Raw genomic sequence first — 16,649 nt, 5'->3', positions numbered from 1 at the left:
CCAGGCTGGTGGCCATACAATCCATCACAGGACCCATGCGCTCCAGGCCGGCCCCCATGCCTGTGGGCACCATTCGATCCATGCTTAGGCCCATGTGCTCAATGGCAGGACCCATGCGCTCTACACCAGAGCCCATGCGCTCAATGGTTTGGCCCACACGGTCAAGGGGTGCGGGTATGCTCCACACCAGAACCAATGCGCTCCATCGTCTGGCCCATGCGCTCAATACTGGAGGCCATGTGGTCAAGGCCTAGTGGGCCCATGCGCTCGATGCCGGAGCCCATTCGCTCAACTGAGCCCATGCGGTCCATGACCAGGCCCATACGCTCAATCTCAGAGCCCACTCGATCCACGCCATGGCCTAAGTCTGCGCCCATGCGCTCCATGCCAGCACCGCTAATGCGGGCAATGCCAGGGCCCATCCTCTCGATCCCTGGGACACTGCCTCCAGCTCCACCCCCTCCTTGCTTTGCAATGATCTCTCCCCTCTTCAGTGCATTACTTAGGATTTCTTTGACTGTAGGAGACACGTGAACATCTGCCTCCATTTTCCCTTCTCTCTTGTTCCTCTCTCCTCAAGGCCACACCTCTTAATTCTTCCCAGAACTGTTCCATCAATTATAGATCAAGCATTCAAATACATGAGCCTATGAGGATCTCCTTTGTTAAAACCACCACACAGTTCCAGAAGGATAAATGTCGGGGAAGACGTGAAAATAGGTAAGGAAGCCATGTTGGTAGGACCAGGAGACATACTGGTCACACTGAATCCACAATTCGTAAGCAGAGAGCAGTGGCTGCATGCTGTAGCTCAGCTCTCCTTCTCCACTTAGATACCCCAGGCTCCTCGTCGGAGAATGGTGCCACCCAGAGTCCACGGGCCTTCCTCCCTCAAACAGTATTATCAGGAGAATAATTTATAGGCATTCTCCGAAGCCCATCTCCCAAGAAACTCTAGATTCTGCCATGTTGGCATTTAACACTAACTGTCACAGGGAACTAACACATCCAACATCTTTCCCTGAAGTGGTCCTCTGCAAAGCAATTCACAGGCTTAGAGTCCCCGTGTGGCACTGAATACCCCCTGTGGGTGTGAATAGGTAATAAACATATCAACAGCAAGTTGTATGGGATGTTGGTCCCATAATGATCTGCCTCTCTGAATGGCCCTTCAGCCACAATTAGCTTTATCTTAGAAGGGACAGGCTACCCAGGATACTTGAACAACTTAAGACTGCCTTGAATAAGGCTCTCCAACAAAAAGCTCTAGAATTTCTCCAAAATAAAATCAACAGGGACTCCTGTTGCTGCCATCAGAGACCCCTTCAATGACCTTAGTGGTAACCACACATGTTTTCTGTAGTCTCCGAGTGACCCAACATGCATATAAGTTGTCTATGGGCTTCTAATGTAATAAATCACTTCTTTGGCCATGCATTCCTGCCATTAAAGTGGGATGCACTCACAAATTTTGTTTGGAATGCCAATTCTAACTGTATGAAAGTTCATCAAGTTGTAAACTTTGAGTCTGAGTAATCTTTGTGCGTGGTGTTTTCATTTGCACATTTTAAAAATAAAGTTAATAAGATTAAAAACAAGGCACAAAAGTCAGCACAACTGACCAAACTCTGGGTAGCCATCATAGTATTGAGTGCTTGTTTTGGTTCACTCAGTCTGCTATAACACAGGAACATACATTTTTTGGGTTTTTTGTTGTTGTTGTTTGTTTTGTTTGTTTTTTCGAGACAGGGTTTCTCTGTGTAGCCCTGGCTGTCCTGGAACTCACTCTGTAGACCAGGCTGGCCTCGAACTCAGAAATCCGCCTGCCTCTGCCTCCCAAGTGCTGGGATTAAAGGCATGAGCCACCACTGCCCTGCCATTTGTTGGTTTTTAATTTTTTTAATTTTTATTTATTATATGTAACTACACTATAGCTGTCTTCAGACACTCCACAAGAGGGCATCAGATATTTCAGATGGTTGTGAGGCACCATGTGGTTGCTGGGATTTGAACTCATGACCTCTGGAAGAGCAGTCAGTGCTCTTAACCACTGAGCCATCTCACCAGCCCCTTTTTATTTTTTTTAAAGAATTTTTTTTTTTTTTTACTTTATGTGAGTATACTGTAGCTGTCTTCAGACACACCAGAAAAGGGTATCGGATCCTGTTACAGGTGGTTTGTGAGCCACCATACAGTTGCTGGAAATTGAATTCATGACCTCTGGAAGAGCAGTCAGTGCTTTTAACTAAGGAGCCACCTCTCCAGCTCACATTTGGTGGTTCTTAAATGACAAGTTTGTTGCTCACAGTTTTAGAGACTCGGAAGTTCCTGCTCATGTTTGGTGTCTGATGAGCTACGTTCTTGCTGCCCAGGCTGCTCAATAAGAGAAACATTCTCTTCATTTGCAAGTGGAGTTTCCTACTTGAACAATCAAATGATTGTTCTTCTTTTCCTTTTACACTAGTTTCTATATCCAGATACTGAACTTTCTCTATTTGAAAAACATCAGAAAGTGTTTGAATCTAATCTTTTTTTTTTCCTGTAGCTGAATTTTGATCTCTTCTACTCTGTTTTGAGATTTTTTTTTTTTTGAGAAAGGGTCTCATATAGATCAGGATGGTCTCTATTTCTGTATATAGCCAAGAATAACTCTGAATCCACAATCTGTGTATTTCTACCTCCCAATTGTTAGATTACAGACCTGTATTACTATAGCCAATTTGTACAGTGCTAAGGATCAGCCCCTGAGCCCTATGGATGTTTGGCAAACACTCTACCAACTGAGTTACTCAGTTGAATTTTCTCTGAAAAGGACTGGGAATAGTTTCTTATGCTGGTTTTTAAATTAACCCCTGCCCTTATCTTAAAAACTGAAGCAGATACATCTTACAGTGCTTTTTATGTTCAGTTTTCATGGATGTTGCTCTTTCTCCTTAAGCATGTCTTTCTAACATTTGGCTGAGACACAATGGCTTGTAGTTCTGTGACAACATGTAGCATTTTAGAGTTAGCCACAGGTTCACACCACTCTGTTGTTCCCCATGGCGTCCCACCTTTTTCAGGTAGTTCTGTGGATGCAAGGAATCTTTTCTTACCATATTCTATAAATGTTCTTAGGGTATGTATTGAATTCATTTGGAAGCCCTGAACTTCCCTTAGGCTTTTCAGATTTCCCTTCTTCTTCCACTGTATCACTTTGCCCTATCACACAAGCCTGTACTTTCAAAGGTCTACATTTAAGACTTTGTTTCTTCTGAAGGGAGAGGTGTTCTTCCTGTGTCAAAGTCTTATTTGTTACTTTGTATAGGGAATAGTAATTTATTTAAATCTTTTTTTTTTTTTTTTGGTTTTTCAAGACAGAGTTTCTCAGTTTATTTAAATCTTAAACTGTATCTTCAAGATCTTCAATTTGGGGGTTTGACTCTTCTGTTTGTTTGTAGGTAGGCCAGTTAAAAAATTGTGTGTGTGTGTGTGTGTGTGTGTGTGGTCTGAGTAGGTGGACATGTACCACTGTGTGTATATGAAGGTCAGAGAATAACTTGCTGCAGTCGGTTCTCTACTTCTGCCATGTGGGTCCCAGGGATGAAATTCAATTTTTGAGGTTTGGCAGCAAGCACCTTTCCTTGAAGGCCGTCTCTTCTGCTCTAGACCAATGTTTAGCATGGTCTGAGGTTTAGAGATCAGTGACTTCAACTCCTGAGCCACTTGGCTGAAACATGATTTCTAACTCTTCTTCTGTCTTTGGTACAGAGTCACTGAGGTTTTCTGGATGCCTGTGGTTGATAATTGAATTGGATGGTTGCCAATTCCCTGGCTTCTGTTCTATTTAAGTCCTTTATGTTGGTAGATTTTATTTTCCATCTACTAGCTCTTTCTTCTACATGGCAAGTCTGAGCAACACTCCTCAAGAATCAGCTTCAGACTCGTGTCTTAAAACTTTGTCTGTCCATGTTGTGACCAAATTGACATTAAAATCCATGTTATCCACTTGGAAACCTAGTGCATTGTTGGTACCACAACTGAATGAAGTTTGTTTCGTGCTCCCTGATATAATGATAACATCTGTTTTGCATTGTTCTTTTACTGCTTTCTGTAGGCTGGGCTGACCTGGAATTTGTGATCCTTCTGTGTCAGCCTCCCGAGAAGCTAGATTTTCAGGCCTATGTTACCACTGTCTAGTTTCATGGTAGCATCTGAATGTAGTGACTCAATGGCTGACTCGGGTTTGGCAAATGGTCTTCAAGTTCTGTCTTGCTTTAATGAGGCTTGTTGGATGGGGTGCCACAAGCCTGTAATTCTAGCATTTGGCCAGCGGAGGCAGGAGGATCAGGCCATCCTCAGCTATATGAGACTCCTCAGAAAAACCAAACCAAACCAAACCAAAACAAAGCTTTATTTCAACACTTCCTGTTGTAATTAATGTTGATGACTTGCATTTTGCTGCGTGACTCGAGGCTCCTTACTTGAGTTGTAATTGATAGAGATTTTTAAGTTTCTTGTTCTTTGAGCTCAAGACGTCCCTGTCCCTTGCATTAGTTACTTTGGTCTTTGTTGTAAGGGAATGCAGGACAAGAAGCAATGTGAGGGAGGAAGGGTTTAGTCCAGCTTCCAGTTGGAGGGAAGGATGTCTACCATGATGGGGACGGCACTATAATAGGCGTTATGAGGCTGCTCGCAGCAAGACCACACTGCCTCCGCGTTCAGAAAGCAGACAGAGATGAAAGCTCCTAGCTCAGTTAGTTTTCTGCAGTCTGGGGCCACAGACCATCGAATGCTGTGGCCCACGTTTAGAGTGGACCTTTCCATCTCAATTAACCCGATGTAGATAATTCTTCACAGACATACGCAGAGATTTGTTTCTAAGGTGGTTCTAGATCCTGTCAAGTTGACACTTTAAACCACCACACAGCCTGTAAAGGATGCCATAGCCCACTGGATGTAGGGAATCTTGTGTTTGTGGAGTCAAGACTGCCGTGTCAGGAGAACATGTCTGCAGGTCATAAAACTAACTTGGTTCAGTTGGACAAAAGGGCTCTGCAATGCGAAATGATCCCACCAAGTTTCCCAGCACCACTGTTACCGCAGAGCTGGAAATCAGAACCTTGTGATCATTTAAGGCAGCAGGGACTCAAGTCCCATCAGTGCAGGGGCCTAGCGAAGACCAGTCTCCTTTGGCTGGGGGGTCTGGGTGTATACTCTAAGGGGGCCCTCATCTGATTGACCCTACTCTTTTGGCCTTTCCCATGGACCAGTGAGCAGCTCCGGGAAAGAATCGCACTCTCTCTCTCTCCTGATACTTTGCCCTTTGGGCAGGACAGAGAGCAAGGGATTCAGGTATTGAGAGCGCGGAGCCGGTTCACCCCATAGATCTGCCTCAGCTCACTCCTGCCCTTCTAGGATATACCCTGGTCTGACCTGCCGCTCTAGGTTAGGTCCGCTCGTCTCAGCTTAACCTCACTTCATTTCAGTTCTCCCACGCTTGACTCGGCATCACTCTACTAGATCCTAGTCGGCTCGGCTTGGCCGGATTCTGCTTCCCCCATCCTTCTCCCCCTCGCCCCCACCCCCGGCTGGCTTGACTCCCGGGTCAGGCTGGGCAAGGCCGTCAGGTTGGGCAAGGCCCCATTCCTGTGTTCCGCCTTGCCGGACTGGGCCAGGATCTCCGAGGTTCACTTGTGTTCTAGTTGTCACCACTAGAGTAGGTAGCTAAGTTTGGCTCTACTCGGCCCATCCCGCCCGGCTCTGATTTAGAACCGCCGAGTCCAGGTGCCGGGCTGGGCTCGTCTCCCGCTCTTCGTCCGTCTTCGATTGGCTCAACTCCATCCCTCTCCGATTGGTTCGGCTCCACTCTTTAAGTTCGTCCAGCTCAGCTTGGTCCTGCTTCGCCTGACTTCTCTGGTTTCGGCCGGGCCGGACCCAGCTCGGCTCCACCTATCTGGTTTCGGCCCTGTTGGGCTCGGCTCCACCCACCTCGGCGCGGCCTCACTGGTCCCCGCCCTGATCCGCTTAACTCCACCCATGTTGCGTCCGTCCGCACCTGTTCCACCTCTCTGGTTTCGGCCTCTTTCGGCTCGGCTCGGCCCCACTCGTGGTAGGGGCGGGCGGCGGCGCTGGAAGTGACGCGGCGAGGGCGGGGCCGAATTGTAGTCCCCGTCACCGCCTCCGGGGCCGGGAAGCGATGTAGGTAGGACCCGCCAGACGGTCCCCAGTCCTCCCTAGCCCGAGCCCCGCGGCCTGCCGCCGCCGCCACCGCCGCCGCCGCCATGAAGAAGCAATTCAACCGCATGAAGCAGCTGGCCAACCAGACCGTCGGCAGGCGAGTGCGCGGGGCGCGCCGGCGGGGGGCGCGCGGGGGGCGGGCCGGTCCTGCGCGCGAGGAGCCGGGGAGCTGGGAGAGCCGGGCGCGGCCGGGCCTTGGGCCCCGCGGGGCGGGGGTCTGCGCCAAGCTGTGGCCTGGGCGCTGCCCATTGTCCTGCCCCGAGGAGCATCGCCCTCGGGAGACCCGTGCGAGTCTTTTACTCCCCCCAGTCCCCGCCAGCCGGAGCTCGCCGCCTGGTGCGAAAACTCCGTAAACTTGTGTGCCTCTCACAGTGCCAGGCGCGCAGCTTTGGGGCTGGTGTTCTCAGGCTCTCCCCGCCGACCCGCAGTTGCAGCCTTCCTCAGAGAAGAGCTTGCTGGTCACTAGGAACCCAAGGGGTGTTAGGCTAGTGTGGCTTGCCCAGATAAGTTTAGCCCTCCTCCCCTCTGTGAAGGAATCGAGAAATACAGTCTCAAAATCCAGGCTTTTGGGAGTTTGCTGCGAGTTCTTGAGGTCTAGAGGTTTAGAAAGGGAAAAGGATGCCTTTTCTCACCAAGGATGTGGTATTTTGTGACACTGCGTGAGTGCTTGACAAGAAGCTGATTTTTTTTTAAATGAAAGAATAAAGGAGGGACAGTAGATGAGTAGGCTGTAGAACAGGAACGATTTGCGGTTTTTAGAGCTTTCAGGAGACTGTTGTCATGTGCTGTGCTATCTGGAACAAATATTTCAAGGTCTTGTAGGGCAGATAGCTGTGCTGAACCAATTTGCTGTTTATTCTACACGGAGATAGATGAATTTTTCACAGCTCTCGCTTTCCCTCCTCCCTTAGCAGTTAAGGGGAGTTTAGTTTGGTTGAAGCACGTGAGACACTTCTTTTTTTATATGTAGGAAAATACTTTTACTTCCTCTTGGGTTTTCTAAATTTGCTTTTTACAGTGTTTCATTTCCCTCAACCTTTTGCTAAGTTTTGTTAAATTGAGTTTCTAAAAAGAAAAAAAAAATTCCCCCATCATGTAATCTTGGTATCTTTTATCCAGACTCAGCCCCTGCCCCTTAAACCCAGACATGTCTAGTTTTTTGTTGCTTGTAGAAATAGAGAAAGAGGAGATCAAGGCAAGTAATCCTAATGGTGTGAACAAGAAATATAGTGAGAAATGATAATTTCCTGTGAGTCTTGAACTCCTTTCAGATACACATGGCAGAATCAAAACTTAGTAGATGCCACAATGTCTTCGTTAGATTGTTATTTATTTATTAGGTTTTGTACTGTGTGGGACAAGGGAAAGTTGCTGGTTTTATGCAAAATTCTGAGAGCTTTCTGTCTTGAAAGCTGGTTCGGGTTTTGTGGGCCCCTGCTTCTCCTTAGCCTTTCTTCCTACTTTTATATTCTGGCCATACCTGCCCACTTTCAGTTTCCACGGGAAGCCTATGTTTCTTAAGTTATCCTCTTCCTGGAATTCCCAGAAGCCTCTCTTCCCACACCTCGCTGATAGATAACCTCTCTCTCATTCTTCACTTCTTTCAGTCTCTGTGCCCTCAGAAGATCCTTGATATCTCAGATGGGCACTGTCTTGATACCATGCACTACTCGATTTCTATAATCAAACTGCCTCTTTACCTGCTGGTGTTGGCTATTTGAGCACCCTGAGAGTCTTTGATTCCCAGGGTCTGTGACTCCCGTCCCACAACAGATGACCTGTCAAAATTGTTAATGCCAGGATTCTAGCTCGTCCTACATTGCCAGGTGCTGCGGAATTAAGTTTGGGAAAATATGAACAGGATAAAGTGGTAGTGATTCATACTGGGACAGTAATTCTGGCCCTGACCTTTGACTCTGTTTGAAAGTCTTTATTGCTAGATGCCAGGGGAAGCTGCAACTATTACAGAGCTGTAAGGGCGTGGCAGCCATGAGACTTTACAGAACATCTGTTTTTACTGGGGAGAAACCTGTTGCTCTCTTGTTGTTGATTTCCTAGAAACCTCCCCTCCCCGTGTGTGTGTGTGTGTGTGTGTGTGTGTGTGTGTTCCCTTTTTAAGTAAACCTAAGGGGGTAGGGAGAAAAATGGAGGCTAGAACTTAGAATTACTATTCAGTGAGCCAGATGGTTGGTACCCATCAGAAGCAGATCGTGGGTGTATTTGGGTAAAGAAGAATGCTTTTCTAGCCCAGATTTCTCCCAGCTGTGAAGAAGAAGCTGTGATAGAGAAGGAAGTGAGCATCCGCCGTTATCAGTTTGTGGATCTCTAGGTGCTATCGTGCAGCGAGGAATTTCTATAGGATGGAATGCTCGTGAGTAACTCCATCGAGAAGTTTCATGGGACTGGTGTGGTTGAGGATTAGTAATGCCTAGAAAGAATGAGCTACCACGATGCAATTTGTGTGCAGAGGATGGATGAGTCTGTGGGCGTGGCTTATGAGGTAGTCTTACGACCTGGGTGCCCTAAAAAAGAGTAGTGGAATGGATATTTTAATCCACATGCTCTTTGTTGAGTCTCATATTCAGTGAACACTGAGTGAGGCTGCACTACATACCACTGTGTGATAATAAAGAATCAGAGACCAATACAAATGAGATCTGTGCCCTGCAGCCGCTCTGTAGATGTATGGAGGAGATAGGCAAACCTCAAGTAATTATAAACATAAGATAAGCACTTCCAGAGGGATGCCAGGTGCACCGAGGACAACCTGCCTGCCACCAGCTCATAAAAGCTGCTCTTGGGAGGTGTGAGCTTAGCCTTTGCTTCTCCACCCCCCCACTTCTTTCACACTTTCTTGCAAGAATTAGGTCTCTTCTGGTGAAGAAAAAAAAAAAACCCATAATTCAAGGTGCCTGTCATCAGGAGTCTAGGCATAGGACTGCTTTTGTTTGAGGCAGTCTCACTGTATAGCCCAGAATTCCAAGTCCTCCTGCCCCAGCCTTCCCAGTGCTGGATCTCAGGGCATTCTGGAGGGTTCACTCTTTAGACAGGCTGTGTTCACAGACTTCCATTATCCTCAGCACAAGTCTCAGAGGAAAAGAATACTTTGTGACTGTGGCCAAAGTCCCGGGATTGGCTCTGTTTCTGGGTCACATGCCTTTCCTGGGAAATGGAATGGACTCAACCCCACCCAAATAGAGAGTGGAGGAGTGCTGGTTCCCTAAGGTAAACTGGGGCACTGTTACCAGCAACAAAATGGGCAGACACTGGTCAGGCAAACAAGAAAAGCTCTGTTGAGCTTTTGCAGTCTTGCTGTGGAAAAGGAGAAACATTCTCTCTTGAAAACTCTTGGCTTCAGATAATTAGAGAGGGCAGCCGGTGCAGCAGGGAGTCAGGAGTGGTGGTGGGCGGACATTGTCTGGAGAGAGGAGGCTGTACAGGAATATGAGGTCAGGCGCTGTTGTGTGTCAAGAGAGGAGCTGGGCAGGTGTGACTAGGAGTACATCCCTGGCAGAGAGTCTACCCTGATAGAGTTATGAGTGCTTTCATTTGACAAGTGAAGGTCCAGGGAAGGACCGCAGAGAACCTGAAGAGTCATGTTCTAATAAGAAGGTGGGGGTGTGTCTGTGGAAGTGTGGGTCCCAACCTCTAGAGTTCTCAGGAAGTTGCCTAAAATGTAAGTTTGGGGGAACATTAGCTGACATTTAACTCAAACAAGCACAGCAGCATTATGGCATTACACTACACAAAAAGTTTTGAGGCCAGATGTGGTCTGTGGCTGTGTTGGCAACTGCTTATCTCAGAGGACCTGGAAGTTTCCACTTCCTGGTTCCTTCTTTACCTGACACCATGGCACCATTGGTTCTCTGGCTTGTTGGAGAGCTCATTCTCATTTGCTGAGATCTTTAATAGGGACAGAGTAATCATTTCACCTTCCTACAGTGGTGTGTCTTACCAAGGGCTGTGCCTCAGCACCTGGCCTGGTTCTAACCTACGGTGACTACCATTTATATTTTATGAAGAAGGACAAATGATTTGCCAGACATCTACTCAGTGACCCACACAGGACATGGTGTGAGCTTTCCACCTCTGCAGCCCATGTACTTCTGACCACAGAACTAGGGCTGCCTTTCACCAGGAAAGGTGGCATGTTTACGAGCAAATGTCTTGAACGTCTTTCATGGTCATTAAGCTGATGCACTTCTCATAAGGAACCCACTGCATTTTCCGAGCAGCTTTGGGGTGGTGTTGTTTATTCCTGATTAACAATAAGGAAGCCAGAGATCAGAGAGGTCACAGAGCTGGTACATGATGGAGCTGTGGATCCAAAACAGGTTTCTGACTTTGAAGCAGATGCGTATGGTGTTTGATTCATCTTCAGTGCTTCCTTCATCAAATTTTGGGAGCTGTGAGTTGGGTGTTACTGTAATTCAGTGGCTTGCTACCTGAGGCTGTGTTTCCTCAGGGGACCCTGGCCAGTATCTAGATGTTTTTCAAAGCTTTGCTTAGGACAGGCACTCTACCACTGAGCCACATCCCAGCCTTCTTGATGGTCATAACTTGGATGGGTGGGGCAGGAGTTGCTGCTGTCATCTTTTGCTGGCATGGGTGCTGAACGGTGCCAACAACAAAGAATTATACAGTGCCAGCTGCATTTGCACCAAGGGTTAGAACCCTGACTTAGTCTTCTTTTAATGTTCTGGATATATGAATGGTCATAGCCAAAGATGCAGACTATTGGCTTGCAGGTTATAGATGTATTCTCTTTGCGTTATTCGGTATCTTACACGTTTATTGTCACTTTAAAAAAGTAATACTTTTCACCTGAAAAATATGCATCTCATGCTTCTTCTAGAAGAATCTTGGGAATTCTTTCAGGATCTGATATCCCTGTCCAGTACAGGTCCTGAAGCAAGCCACAGCTTTCTCACTGGGGTGGTCATCAGCTCCCTGTGTGTATGTATAGCACATAGCTAATGGATTTTATCTCTTTATATTCCTTACTGACCTCTTCCTGATCATCAAGATCTAGGGACTCTCTCTAGGAGCAGAGGTAGCTGTCCATTACAGCAGCAGGAATTTTCAGTCGAAGTGCATGGCTACCTGCTGATGTCACAGTGGTACCATGGTGTACCCTTGGTACCATGTTGTATAAAACTTCTCCGTGAGGCAGCATTTATTACCTGTGCATGCCTGTCATATAACTGCTCCTTGCTTTGCCTGTGGGAACACTCTGTACTCCTCACTGACTTAACAAGCTTCTTCTCTCACTTGGGGTTCTCTCTACCTTTCCCCAGAGATCTCTGAACAGAGCATCTGAGGAAAGCAAGGTACTAAGCCCAGTGGCTTCCATTCAGCCTCTGATACCACAGGATAGGGCAAGGATCTCTGTCTGAGCATCTTCTTAGGCCTTCTGAGGCCACCTTGGGTGGGTTGAGGTTGTGGAATTCTTTTTTTTTCTTTTTTTTTTTCTTTTTTTTTTTGGTTTTGGTTTTTCAAGCCAGGGTTTCTCTCTGTAGCCCTGGCTGTCCTGGAATTCACTCTGTAGACCAGGCTGGCCTCGAACTCAGAAATCCACCTGCCTCTGCCTCCCAAGTGCTAGGATTAAAGGTGTGAGCCACCACTGCCCATCGAGGTTGTGGAATTCTAGAATGCCAAACAGCTTATTTAGAGGCATATAAAAATCCGCCCCCAGTTGCCAGGGGATAAAAAACAGCCACAGAAGGATGCAGTTACCTAGCATCATCTCTATTTATAAAGGTAGCATAGGACACTGTTATGAATCATCTGGTGACAAAAAATTCCTGGTGCTGGGGAGGACCCTTCATGGTTTGCAGTTGTAATGGAGGGTGCACTATGCCAGACTATGGAATACTTTGGATGTATCATTCTAACGTAGGTGGATACCATGGTAACCAAGTAAAAATCCATTGAAACAAGTTATTGCACTCCATCTACTGTTCATGTAATTTCCTGAAGGCAGAAAGACCCGTGGTTCCAGATGTGAAACCCTTGAGATCTTTGTTTTGATGAAGGGGTCTTGCTGTATAGGCCAGGGTGGCCTTGAATACTTGATCTTCCTGCCCAGCCTCCCATGTGCTGTGATGACAAGGATGCTTCTGTGTCAGCTCCAGATGAGTTTCAGAATTCACAACTTTTTGGGTTCTGGAGAAGCAGTGTGTATATATGCCGGTGTTATAGGTAACCTCCAACTAAATCTGGCTAACAGCTTCAAACCCAGCATGTTATTTCTGTAGCAAAGCATGTGCATATAATTACCCAAAGGATACATAGAAGTGTAGCTATCCATGCACGGTATGTTCTTGCCATCACAGGCCAAGTTTATAGTCAGTGGGTTTAAGCTTATTTTTATATTTGTCCTCCCCCAAATAAAAAGGATTGTGGATCTATCTTAGTTTTAGTAATGTACTTATATGATTGTAAATCTTTTATTTCAAATAATGTCTCCTATACTCCAAGAAATTAAAAACTACAGTTAATAGTGTATGAGCAAGGCTCACACACTCAAGTGCCAGAACAGATAAAATAAAGAATTGAGGTGAGACCAGGTGTGCGAATGGGAAATGGTGGAAGCTGTTGAACACTTATCCATCCAAAGGGGGGCTGCTTTCAGCTCTAGCCACTTGTTGCCGTGGTGAATGTACATACAGTTTACCCACAACTCCCTTTTTTAAAAAAGAGGAACACACATGTGCATACATATATTGTGTAAGTGTATGTGCCTGTGCATATCCATGTGCACCACATGCATGCATGAGCCTGTGGAAGTCAGAACAGACATCAGGTCTCCTGGAGCTGGAGTTAGAGATGGCTATGAGTCATTATGTGGGTTCTGGGAGCTGAACCCAGGTCCTCTGCAAGAACAGCAAGAATTATAACCAGCTGAACCATCTCACCAGTCCCACATCTACCATTTTAATGATGCTCCAGAATGCTGATTTTCCTGCAAAGTTTTATGATACTTAAATGTTAGCAATGAAAAAGAAAAAAAATTCCATCTATGTAGGCCAAAGAAAACATATCTGCAAACTTTATCTGGCCTCGGGCTGTCTGCCTTGACCTCTAGCTCAGAGACTAATAATGCTTGTGGCATGAAAAGTTGTCCGTGAAGTTAGAACTGGGCCACTTCTTAAGATGTAGATGGCTAATTTTTTTTGTCATTATTTGTTTTGTTTGTTTGTTTTTACATATATGCTTTTTTGCATATACAGTAGCTTATACTAAGAAGAAAACAAAAAAGTTGGTAGGTATTTTACTTTAGAACTGCCTTCCTTTCTAGTCAATTGGAGAGTTTCCTTTTAATCTACCACTACCAGCTGAACCTAAGTTATTTACCTTAGAAAAGGGAATGGAAGCCCTCCTTTAAAAAGAACGCTGGAGAGATGGCTCAGACCTTAAGATTACTTGCTGCTCTTCCAGAGGACTGGGTTCCTAGCATCAAAATGTCCGTCCACTCACAGCTGTCTGTAATTCTAGTTCCAGAAGATCCAGTGCCGCCTTCAGGTCTTCAGAGGCACAGCACATACATTATGTACATATGTGCATATATTTAGGCAAAGCAATCATACACATAAAATAAAAATAAAGAAATGTTTAAAACTGAGGAACAACCCCCCTTCTTGCATGCTTTTTTTTTTTTTTTTTTTTTTGAGACATAGTTTCTCTTTGTAGCCTTAGCTGTCCTAGAACTCCATATGTACACCAAGGCCATGAACTCACAGACGTCAGCCTGCCTCTGTCTCCCAAGTGCTGGGACTAAAGACTTGCCCCACCATGCCCAACAAGAGGAGCCCTGTTCTTAAAAAGGATGAAGTAAGGAAAACTGTGCTATGCTATTTCTTCCTTCTCAGACCTTAATGGTTGTACACTGTACACTCTTTGTATCTTTGTTACTGGGCACCTTTAGAATTGGCCTAGACCCCCCTACAGATGTGAAAATTCTCAAATGCTCAGGTCTCATGTAAAATGTCATAGTATGTGCACATAGCCATTGGAGTTGTTCTGCATACTTTAAATCATCTCCAGATCACTTACCATACCTGGTATACTGTAAATGCTATATAAATAATGCTGTATATTTTAGGGAATAGTGATAAAGGAGAAATCTGTTCAGATCAGAAGCAGTTTACCCCCAAATATTTCTTACCCAGGTTGGTTGAATCTGCAGATGGGAATACATAGGGACCGGGAAGCGTTGTTGGTCCCTCCTCTTCTGAAGCCACTCCTTTAGGTGATCTCAGCCCAGTAACTCTCACCTCTTGGATAATGATTTGTAGTTTTATGCTGTGGTCCTGGTATGAATCCACTCCTAGGTGATACCCCCATCTTAGTCTGGAACATCTCTCGATAAGTGTGCTGCAGACATTGAGCTCATGACCTTCACCCTTAAATTCGCCTCATTTTCTTAACGTCCTTAAACCATAGATCACTAGACTTTTGCCTATGGGCCGAATCTGACCCGTCCTGTTTTGTCAAAGAAGGCTTTTTGCACCTGACACAGTCACATACTAACTACAGTAGTAGGGTTGAGTAATTAGAAAGGTGACCTGGGTGGCCCATAGAACCCAAAGAATTGACAGTGAGTTTGCTGGGCTGTAGATGTAGCTCACTGGTGGAGTCCTTGTGTGGCATTTGTGAGTTCTGGAGTCTGTCCCCAACAACCATAAAACAGAACAAAAATTTATTTTCCTTCCCCATGGATGCAAATGCCACCAGCTGGGTTCGCCCCAGCCATTTAACAAGTCCTGTTCTCCCCCACAGTTTGAATCCTGCTGTCACCATCTCCAGCTTTCTATTCTTATCCTTTCATGTGGTATCTGTTCTTGATGGACGTCCATCTTTCCTGTCACTTTAGTCAGCCTCTCAGTTTTCACCTGGATGGAAGATTGTCTTCCAGCTAGTTTTGCTGGCTTAAGGAGCAGAGCAGTAAATTGTGTGGAGTAACATGTTCTGGACTAGCCTGAATCTAAGAGAAATTCTAGGAGATAGGACAGATCTGTGGAAAACCTATGTCAAACGTGAAAGCAGTGTCCAGTCCATTTCTGCCAGCTGTAAGGGCTGGTGACCCTGGGCCACACCCTTTCGTTGATTGCAAGTTTCTGGCTGTATTGTTATTGGGTGGTGATTGTCCTAAGAAGTAACTCTCTTCTACTCCCTTCCCACAGTTTTCCTTTTTTAGGTGTCTGCCTTATCAGAGATGCCTTCTGGTCTCGCCATCCATTTGATCTCTCCTTTAATGTTTCATTAGCATTTCTTCTCTAGTTTCTCATGTTCTTTCACATGAGTCGGTCAAATGTTTGCTTCATAAATGCTTGAACACATAAGTCATGGAGCAAATCAAGAGGGACTCAGGTGAACACAAATATTCATTCAGCAAATGTTGAGAGGTCCATGGAGATTCTTCCAACTAATTGTCACCTGTCCGTGTAAACATTAGAAATCCACCAGCTTGGATTTCACATGGTCATTGGATACTTGCAGATGTATGGGCTGAAGTGGCCAATTGAAACCAGTGCAGCCAGGCCTGGGGGACTACACTGAGTACTCCACTCATGGCATATGAGACTGCTAGGATTCAAGGTGTTCGTGTAGCACAGGGGTCTCTGACATGTACCTGGTGGCAGGACAATGTGTTCAGTTAGGGTTTCTCTGGATACAGAGCACCTGGGCTTCATATGACAAGCTGATGGAGCTATTAGGTGATAATAGAATTGCAACAGGACAGAAATAACCTTAGGGGGCATGGCACTCTGTATTTTCCATCCTTTACTTTAATATCTTCTGCTTATAAATCAGACAGATGGCTGGGTCTGCTGCTTAGCAAGGACAGCCCTCTCCAGCACTTTCGTTTTCAGGTTGTTCAGGTAGAGGATGGCAATGGCGGTGGCGGTGGCGGTCGATGTGCACTAACAGCCAGTATAGATAGAGTGTAGCTTGGGCCTCGAAAGCTTTCAGAAATGTTAGAATTGGTGTGCCTTTATTTTCTTTACCTGGTATTAACTGATAAACATCTTTCCTCCAAAGAGAAATTTGGTTGCACATTGAAATTCTATTGTTATTTTATCTATTGTAGTCTACTTATAAATTTTTTATATTTTTTCATTAAAAATTTCTTGGTAATTTCATACATTTGTATAATGGAATTTGGTCATTTTTATTCCCATTACGCTCCCACATCCTCCCTCCTCTCCCAGTGAACTCCCTCTTTTCAATAAGCCCCACCCCTACTTTCATGACTTTTGTGTATAGCCCCTGAGTTTAGTTACGGTTGTTTGTGTGAGCAGGAATAGGTGATAAAGAGTGATACCCCCTCCACCAGCAGCCATTAACTGCCCACAGTCCTTCAGTGGTAGGTGGGGACTCACAAACTCCTCCCATAAATGTTGAAATGGTGATTGGACCTGTTTCAA

At 45.7% G+C, this 16,649-nt stretch overlaps 1 protein-coding gene and 1 pseudogene across 6 annotated transcripts in view; one reads left to right on the top strand and one right to left on the bottom strand.

Moving 5' to 3' along the window:
* LOC114618457 overlaps nucleotides 1-548 on the bottom strand; it is a 1,238-nt pseudogene extending 690 nt beyond the window's left edge.
* A 5,595-nt stretch (nucleotides 549-6,143) lies between these two features.
* Arhgap17 (Rho GTPase activating protein 17) overlaps nucleotides 6,144-16,649 on the top strand; it is a 96,366-nt gene continuing 85,860 nt past the window's right edge. For 5 of the 6 annotated variants that reach the window (XM_028764129.1, XM_028764131.1, XM_028764130.1 and 2 more), the window contains exon 1: nucleotides 6,144-6,316. In XM_028764129.1, coding sequence (XP_028619962.1) covers nucleotides 6,264-6,316 — 53 coding nt within the window. In that variant the 5' untranslated portion in view covers nucleotides 6,144-6,263. The remainder of the gene's footprint in view (nucleotides 6,317-16,649) is intronic. The other variant, XM_028764128.1, reaches the window with a different exon arrangement.

The sequence above is a fragment of the Grammomys surdaster genome, unplaced genomic scaffold (assembly GCF_004785775.1).
Source record: "Grammomys surdaster isolate TR1022 unplaced genomic scaffold, NIH_TR_1.0 142, whole genome shotgun sequence".
NCBI classification, from domain to species: Eukaryota; Metazoa; Chordata; class Mammalia; order Rodentia; family Muridae; genus Grammomys; species Grammomys surdaster.
The sequence above is the reverse complement of the archived record's forward strand: the minus strand, read 5'-3'. Positions and strand labels throughout refer to the sequence as shown.